General features: G+C 54.2%; 2 protein-coding genes across 5 annotated transcripts in view; both read right to left on the reverse strand.

Moving 5' to 3' along the window:
- Nucleotides 1–1,680, reverse strand: part of NAA10 (N(alpha)-acetyltransferase 10, NatA catalytic subunit) — a 6,239-nt gene extending 4,559 nt beyond the window's left edge. For 2 of the 4 annotated variants that reach the window (XM_025371805.1, XM_025371803.1), the window contains exons 1-3: nt 1,414–1,680; nt 908–1,006; nt 463–521 (exon numbers count right to left, since the gene is read on the reverse strand). In XM_025371805.1, the coding sequence (XP_025227590.1) occupies nt 463–521; nt 908–1,006; nt 1,414–1,434 (179 nt within the window). In that variant the 5' untranslated portion in view covers nt 1,435–1,680. The remainder of the gene's footprint in view (nt 1–462; nt 522–907; nt 1,007–1,413) is intronic. The other 2 variants (XM_025371804.1, XM_025371806.1) reach the window with 2 other exon arrangements.
- A 95-nt stretch (nt 1,681–1,775) lies between these two features.
- The window catches only part of RENBP (renin binding protein), a 9,685-nt gene continuing 2,754 nt past the window's right edge, over nt 1,776–8,706 (reverse strand). Inside the window, exons 7-11 of the mRNA XM_025371768.1 lie at nt 8,382–8,463; nt 7,919–8,094; nt 6,491–6,622; nt 2,002–2,089; nt 1,776–1,917 (exon numbers count right to left, since the gene is read on the reverse strand). Of these exons, the coding sequence (XP_025227553.1) occupies nt 1,799–1,917; nt 2,002–2,089; nt 6,491–6,622; nt 7,919–8,094; nt 8,382–8,463 (597 nt within the window). The 3' untranslated portion in view covers nt 1,776–1,798. The remainder of the gene's footprint in view (nt 1,918–2,001; nt 2,090–6,490; nt 6,623–7,918; nt 8,095–8,381; nt 8,464–8,706) is intronic.

Here is an 8,706-nt window from a genome sequence, read left to right on the forward strand (position 1 = left end):
AAAAAAAAAAAAAAAAAAAAAAAAAAAAAAAAAAAAAAAAATTAGCCAGATGTGGTGTCACATGCCTGTAATCCCAACTACTAGGAAGGCTGAGGCAGGAGAATCACTTGAACCCAGGAGGTGGAGCTTGCAGTGAGCCAAGATCACGCCACTGCACTCCAGCCTGGGCAACAGAGCAAGACTCCGTCTCAAAAAAAAAAAAAAATAATAATAATAATAGTAATATATCACATTAGTTTATCACTTGTCACAAGTGGACCACACAAATCCAACATGCTACTAATAGAGGAAACTGGCAGGGAGGGAATGCTGAGGGGTTCTATGGAACTCCATGTCCTTTCTGTTCAATTTTTGTATAAACTTTCAACTGTACTGAAAAGAAAGAGCCTATTCATTTTCTTAAAGCCCACAGAGGCATCCACCAGACACGTGTAGCTTCTGTCTTCCTCCTTGGTGACTCACATTTTGGCCAGGACATACCCCACAATCTTCCCATTCTCGTCCTCAGCAATGTAAGAGAGCTGGTGACAGAGAGGAAAAGGGAGTGAGAAAACTTCATGTTGGAGCTGGAGGAGCCCTTTAGAGGGACACAAGCTGGACGAGTGGCCAGTTGTGTGATGGCTCATGACCTCCAGGCTGGGTGACTTGGTCTCCCCCGCGCCACACTGTGCCCTGCCCATGCCCAGAAAGAAGATGCAATGTGGGGATCCTGCCCGATGCCCCTATTCTCTGCTCCCTTCAGGCGCCTTCTTTACCTTTGCCCCTGCCTGCCAGCTGAAAACACTAGGGACGTCACCAACCATACAGCCCCCTGGGCTCTGACAGACTTGTCCACTCCCTCCAAGATGGCCCGATTGGATTTTCCTCGGCCTGGTTTCCCCCACGCCCAAATTCAGAAGCTGCCCACCTGGGGCCAGGAAAGGCCATGGTAGAAGTAGTATTTCATCTGGTAGTTCTCGGGCAGGCAGAGGAGGTTGCAGTGCTGCATGTTCATTAGGTCCTCTGGCTGCAAGGAAGGAGGGCAGTGGAACGCGCTCAGTCCAAGGCGCCGGTGACCACGGGTGAGAAGTCTGCTCCCCGTCGGTCTGCTCGGCCCCCCTCCCTCGGGGCTGAGCAGGCGCTGTGACGATCTGACTTTGCACAACGCCCAGAGCACAGGAACAGCAGTGGGCGCCCGGAGGTCCCCGGAGCCCACCCAACGCAGGCCCGACATCACGCAAACAGGAGGGAATCGCAGCCCCGGCCCCGCGCCCCGGCCTCTTCGGCGGGCTGGGCCAGCCCGATAGGTCCAGCGGCCGCAGGCACACGCAGGTCCACCGGGCCGGGCTCGGCCAGGGCCCTCGGGAGCATGCGCAGCAGCCACCGGGCCCGGCGCCCACGCGGCGCGGACAGCCTCCCGCCCCGGGCGCTCACCCTCGCATTGCGGATGTTCATAACGGCGGCGGGGCTCGCGGGTCCCAGCGGATCGTGAAGGCGCAGTCAGCTGCCGCCGCGCTCCGAAGCGACGCCGGGACGGCCGGGGCTGGGACCGGGGCTCGGCTCGCTGGGCGGTGGCGGAAGGGGCGGTGCGCGCCGGGCCGGCCACCGGCCGGAAGTGCACGGCCGCCGGGCCCGTCCTCCCGGCCGCTTGGCCAATGCGCGCAGCCGGTCAGCGCGGGGCGGGCCTGGGGGCGGGGCGGGCCTGGGGGCGGGGCGGGCGCTGCCCCGGAGCTGGAGCAGGCCCCTCCCTCGGCGCCGCAGCCCTGGTCCCGCGAGCCCACAGACACGCGCACAGCCGCAGGTGGAGCAGACTCAGCCTTTATTCCGCGCCTCGACGGGCAGGGGTGGGGACGGGCGTGGGCGTGGGGGCGGGGCGGCTCAGCAGGGCGCCCAGCATCTCCTCGCACATGGCTAGGCACCGCGGCACGTGGAAGCAGCCTGCGGGTGGAGGCGGGCAGGTAGTGAGGGCCGGGGGCAGCCGAGAGGCGCAACCCCTGCGGCCCCGCCCTGTCCCCCACTCACCTTTGAAAGGACCTCCCTTGATGGAGAGGGCCACCTTGCCCTCTCGGCTCAGGTAGCCAAACCATTCCCCGTACTCGGGATCGCGAAACTGGAATAACAGAGACAGTGACAGCTAGCGCCTGCAGGACCCGCCCAGATGCCACTGCATCGCTACCAGGGGTCAGAGCCTGGGTTGATCCCAGGTAACATGGCTCCAGAACCAGCGATCTGAACCGCGACACTGCGTCCTCCACAAAGATGAAAGCAGGGGTGGGCGCAGCAAGCAGGGCTACAACTATATAACCGACTGGGCAAGGGGACGAGACACTGCTAGATGGAATGAAAGAACCCTGCCCTGGGATGTAGAAGCGTTCTCTATCAAGCCAGGCGCTGTGGCTCGCGCCTGAAATCCAGCACTTTGGGAGGCCGAGGCGGGCGGATCACCTGAGGTCAGAAGTTCAAGATCAGCCTGGACAACATGGTGAAACCTCATCTCTACTGAAAACACAAAATTAGCTGGGTGTGGTGGCGCACCTGTAATCCCAGCTACTCGGGAGGCTGAAGCGGGAGAATCGCTTGAACACAGGAGGCGGAGGTTGCAGTGAGCCGAGATCACGCCATTGCGCTCCAGCCTGGGTGACAGAGCAAGACTCCATCTCAAAGAAAGAAAGAAAGAAAAGAAAGAAAAGAAAGGAAAGAAGGAAAGAAGGAAGGAAGGAAGGAAGGAAGGAAGGAAGGAAGGAAGGAAGGAAGGAAGGAAGGAAGGAAGGAAGGAAAGAAGAAAGAAAGAAAAAGGTTCTCTATCGTGATTGTAGTGGTGGTTACGTTGATTTAAAGAAACAAAGAACCCTGATGGAGGAAACGACCTGTCATGAAACTCTTAAGATGTGACTCCCTTGGAGCTCCCATTCCCAGCTTCACAGGCCTGTCTTCCAGTAGATGTACAATCTCATCTGACTCCTGTCCTGGCTCACCATTGGTCCCAAATGCATCTCGTCATCCGTCTGCCCCTGCCCAGTGCCCATTCCACTCTCTTTCCTTCTCTCTCCACTACCATTCCTTGGGGCACCTGTCTCAGGAAGGCTTGTCAGTTCAGCCTCTTCTCCAAAGGATCATGGAATCAATTACATTGAAGTCCAGTATGAAAATGTCTCTTTAAATGGTGGCCCATAAGAGTTGGTGTATTCTTCTTCGTAGGAAGTAAAACTAGTCCTGGGCTGGGCACAGTGGCTCACGCCTGTAATCCCAGCACTTTGGGAGGCCGAGGCGGGAGGATCACTTGAGTCCAGGAGTTTAAGACCAGCCTGGGAAACATAGTGAGACCCCATCTATACAAAAAAAAAAATTAAAGAATTAGCTGGGTGTGATGGTGCACAGCTGTAGTCCCAGCTACCTGGGCAGCTGAGGTGGGAGGATCGCTTGAGCCCAGGAGGTTGAGGCTGCAGTGAGCCATGATCGTGCCACTGCACTCAGTCTGGGCGATAGAGACCCTGTCTCAAAAAAATAAAAAAATAATAATTAATAAATACTACTAGTTCTGTGTGTATTCATTCTATCTTTTGAGTTACATTGTTCAAGTCCTTATTTTTTGACTACTTGACATGACACCGGAAGGTAAAGAAGAATTTCCCTCAATGTCTGGATTTTTGTCTTCTGTATTCTGTTATGTTGGTTGATGCATAATGACTTACCTGTTTTTTTTTGTTTGTTTGTTTGTTGGTTGGTTTTTTGGTTTTTATTTATTTTTATTTTTATTTTTTTTGAGACGGAGTCTCACTCTGTCGCCCGGGCTGGAGTGCAGTGGCCGGATCTCAGCTCACTGCAAGCTCCGCCTCCCGGGTTTACCCCATTCTCCTGCCTCAGCCTCCCGAGTAGCTGGGACTACAGGCGCCCACCACCTCACCCGGCTAGCTTTTTGTATTTTTTAGTAGAGACGGGGTTTCACTGTGTTAGCCAGGATGGTCTTGATCTCCTGACCTCGTGATCTGTCCGTCTCGGCCTCCCGAAGTGCCGGGATTACAGGCTTGAGCCACAGCGCCCGGCCGGTTTTTGTTTTTTTAAGACAGAGTTTCGCTCTTGTCGCTCAGACTGGAGTGCAGTGGCGTGATATCAGCTCGCTGCCACCTTCACGTCCCAGGTTCCAGTGATTCTCCTGCTTCAGCCTCCTGAGTAGCTGGGATTACAGGCACCTGCCACCACGCCTGGCTAATTTTCTGTATTTTTAGTAGAGATGGGGTTTCACTATGTCAGCCAGGCTGTTCTTGAACTCCTGACCTCAAGTGATCCGCCTGCCTCGGCCTTTCAAAGTGCTGGAATGATGGGCGTGAGCCAAGGCACCCAGCCCAATTTTTGTATTTTTAGTAGAGACGGGGTTTCGCCATGTTGGCCAGGCTGGTCCAGAACTCCTGACCTCAGGTGATCTACCCGCCTCCGTCTCCTAAAGTGCTGAGATTACAGGTGTGAGCCACCATACCCAGCCAATTTACCTGTTAATCATAGCTTTTGTAATTGTTTAATGTCATCTATATCTTATTATTTCATTTTTGAGTTATCACTGGTGGCCCCTAATACATACTCTATGAATGCATTAAATATTAAGATATAGCTGCAGGTCTAACAACCCTGGTGGTTTGGAAGTAGTGATGAGCATATGTGATACTTGCAGATGTCTCTCTAACTGCAATGCAATATAAACACGTCTGGGATTTCTATCGGTGACAAAGCCAGGCACTTCTATTACCAATGTGGTTCACTGCCTCCACTCATAATGGAAGCAAATGCTAGTTTCCGTTAGAGGTTAGTACAAATACAGATGTGATTCTCCACCCCCGGTTTCGAAGCCCACACACCCCAGAAGAAGATCCCCTGCTATAGTCCTCCCAGTACCAGGGTTTACCAGTGGAGTCGGAGTCGTGGCTTTAGAAACACATGATGAATCTTCATTCATTCACCACCCAGGCCTTGCCACCACTGGGTGCCATGTCCTTTCCTGCATTCAGCAGCTCGAGGTGCCTCCTGGGCAGCAGTCAGGACAGCTTATCACTCTGCTCCTAGCACTTGGGCCTCAGGGGGCCCCTGGTTTGGTCTTCTTCCTACATCACCACTGATTCCTGTCTCCTTTGCTGGGCCTCCATTTCCCTTTTTGCCTCATAGATCTCAGCAGCATCTGTACTCTTTTTTTTTTTTGAAACCAAGTCTTGCTGTTGTTCCCCAGGCTGGAGTGCGCAATGGTGCGATCTCGGCTCACTGCAACCTCTGCCTCCTGGGTTCAAGCGATTCTCCTGCCTCAGCCTCCCAAGTAGCTGGGATTACAGGCTCCTGCCACCATGCTTGGATAATTTTTGTATTTTTAGTAGAGACGGGGTTTCACCATGTTGGCCAGACTGGTCTTGAGAGACGGGGTTTCACCGTGTTGGCCAGACTGGTCTTGAACTCTTGACTTCAGGTGATCTGCCCACCTCAGTCTCCAAAAGTGCTGGGATTACAGGCATGAGGCACCACGCCTGGCCTTTTTTTTTTGAGACATAGTCTTGCTCTGTTGCCCAGCTCAGGCTGGAGTGCAGTGGTGTGATCATAACTCACTGCAGCCTCAAACTCCTGGGCTTAAGCAGTCCTCCTGCCTCAGCCTCCTGAGTAGCTAGGACTACAGGTGTGCATCACACCCAGGTAATTTAAAAAAATTTTTTGTAGAGACCAGGTCTCACTATGTTGCCCAGACTGGTTTTGAACTCCTGGGTTCAAGTGATCCTCCCGCCTCATCCTCCCAAAGTGCTAGGATTATAGGCATGAGCCACTGTGCCAGGCAGCATCTACATTCTTATGATATTGAAAACATTCATGGTGAGTCCAGATCTCTCCATCTGAACTAGAGACTCAGGAATCCCACTGCTGCTCCACCAGACTCTGAACCCTCTGTCCCCACCAGTTCCCACCTGGGCCAGCCCTCACTGGCTGGGATGACAGCTACAGCTTCCTCTGCTGTCCCAGTTTCTGCCCTATACCCTACAGGCTTCCCCCATAACACCCTCCCCCTCCAAACCCCAGGACCCAGGTAACAGTGGAATCAGACCAGGCAGCTGGAGTCCATCCCTTGCCTACTCTGCCTTTATCCTTCCAGGCTGCCAGGCCCCCCTGCTGTGCCACATGCCCAGACTCCCAGTCCCTCAGACACACCCCTGATTGACTTGGCCCCTGTTCAGTGCTTCCCCGTTGCCACCCCATAGGTAAGAGCCCCCCACAACCCTCTCCAGTGGTATTATTCCCACAGCTGTCACTCTCACCACCACCTAGGTCTGCTTGCTAACAGTCTGCTCTCCCGGCCCCCACCACCAAAATTCGAGCTCTAGAAGGACAGGGGCTTCTTTGTTGACTGAACGAACAGCACTGGGGCTCCAGAAACTCTCAGACCAGCTGAGCGACTGTGCTCAGCAAGGGGGCAAGAGCACAGCCCGGCCAGACTCCCCCCATTACCCCATTCAGCCTCTAGAGGGGACAAGGAGGCAGTGCTCACCTGGCGGAAGGTGTACTCAGCCACTTGGTAGAAGAGGCGCAGCAGCACAGGGTCCCCACTCTCACTGTAACCCATGAGGAAGGCAATCATGGCTTCGCTGTGTGGCCACCAGAGCTTCATGGCCCACTCCAGCTGAGGGGAGAGCAGGGGCAGGCATCTCAGCAGGACACTCCCCTCCCCAACTTTCCAGACCTGGCTGTATCTCCATTGACCCAAGCTACTGGAGGTGAATTGGGACACCTTTGGAGGTTCTGAAGGACCCTCCCAGTGACATCAGCTTCCTGAGCTGTAGGTCCTTGCATGGACCCCAGGGCTCCAGACGAATGGCACATACGTCTGAGCATCAGCGTTTCACCAGCTCCCTGGTGGCTTCCATATGACACGGGACTGGGGAGCACTGGTGTCAGAGGCGTGTGAACCAGAGCAACTCCATCTTAAATAGGAGCTGGGTCAAATGAAGCTGAAACCTACTGGGCTGCATTCCCAGACGGTTGAGGCATTCTAAGCCACAGGACGAGATAGGAGGTCAGCACAAAATACAGGTCATAAAGACCTTGCTGATAAAACAGGTTGCAGTAAAGGAGCCAGCCAAAACCCACCAAAACCAAGGTGGCCATGAGAGTGACCTCTGGTGGTCCTCACTGCTATACTCCCACTAATGCCATGACAGTTTACAAATGCCATGGCGACATCAGGAAGTTACTCTCTACGGTCTAAAAAGGGTAGGCATGAATAATCCACCCCTTGTTTAGCATATCATCAAGAAATAACCATACAAATGGGCAACCAGCCAGGTGCGGTGGCTCTCGCCTGTCATCCCAGCACTTTGGGAGGACGAGGTGGGTGGATCACCTGAGGTCGGGAGTTCGAGACCAGCCTAACCAACATGGAGAAATCCCGTCTCCACTAAAAATACAAAATTAGCCGGGCATGGTGGCCCATGCCCATAATCCTAGCTACTCGGGAGGCTAGGGCAGGAGAATCGCTTGAACCTGGGAAGCAGAGGTTGCAGTGAGCCGAGATGGCGCCATTGCGCTCCAGCCTGGGCAACAAGAACAAAACTCCACCTCAAATAAATAAATAAATTAATTAATTAAATTAAATTAAATAAAAAATAAAAAGGCAACCAGCAGCCCTCAGGCCTGCTCTGCCTATGGAGTAACCATTCTTTTATTCCTTTACTTTCTTAATAAACTTGCTTTCACTTTGCATTGCGGACTCGCCCTGAATTCTTTCTTGCGCAAGATCCAAGAGCCCTCGTCTGTGGTCTGGATCACACCCCCTTTCCTGCAACGCTGGCACAGAAGCTGAGAGCAGGCCTCTAGGTTCCAATCCAGCCCCAGGTTACCCTCTAGAGAAGCACCCACCTCCCCAGGCAGAAAGCCTTAGATCAGCGTGGGTCACACATGGCCCTGGGTGCTCTCCCACCTGGGTGGGGCAGAAGTCATCAGCATCCTGGAAGTAAAAGAGGCCTCCATGGTCAGGGTCCCATCCGGAGCGGAAGGGCAACAACAGGAACTTGTCAATCACGTGGGCTCGAAGTTCAGGGTCGCCTTTCCGAATGCAATGACGGAGCAGAAACCAGCCGGCCTCCAGTGCGTGGCCTGGTGAGGGTTGGAGTATGGAAGAGCGGGGTTGGGGCTGAGGGATGGGACAGAGGGAGCAAAAGCCCTTGGCACCTCTCTGCTCCCTCCCTAACAGTGAGCAAGGTTCTGAGCTCCCTGGCCCTGGAAGCCTGCTCCTCTGCAGAAATCCCCAGCCTCCGGAAGCCCATCCTCTCTCCTCTGCCTCCTCAAGGCGTCCCCCCAGGCACTCCCACATCTGAAGCCCAGAACGCAAGGCTCAGTGTTCCCCTCCTCCTGGGTGGCCCCCAGCCTACCCTGCCGCTCACCTGGGTTCTGCTGTCTCCCCAGGCAGCCAGAGAGTTCCTTGCCATCCTCTGACACATTCTCCAGCACAGCTTGTCCATCCCTCTACCGGGAAGCAGCAGAAGGGAATGTTGCCTCCAGCGCTTTCACCCACCCAGCCACCCAACTAGAAAGACCCAGCCCCAGAAATCCCTTCCTCCCTCTCTCTCACCCAAGCCCCTGGACCTGCTGGCTTGGGTGGGCCAGGCTCAGAGGGGCATTTGAGGAGGGGCCGATTCACTCCCTTGGGCCTAGCAAGTTGTTTTTTCTTTTTTTTTTTTTTTTTTTTTTTTTTTTTTGGGGGTTTCT

This window comes from Theropithecus gelada, chromosome X (assembly GCF_003255815.1).
Source record: "Theropithecus gelada isolate Dixy chromosome X, Tgel_1.0, whole genome shotgun sequence".
Lineage (NCBI taxonomy): Eukaryota > Metazoa > Chordata > Mammalia > Primates > Cercopithecidae > Theropithecus > Theropithecus gelada.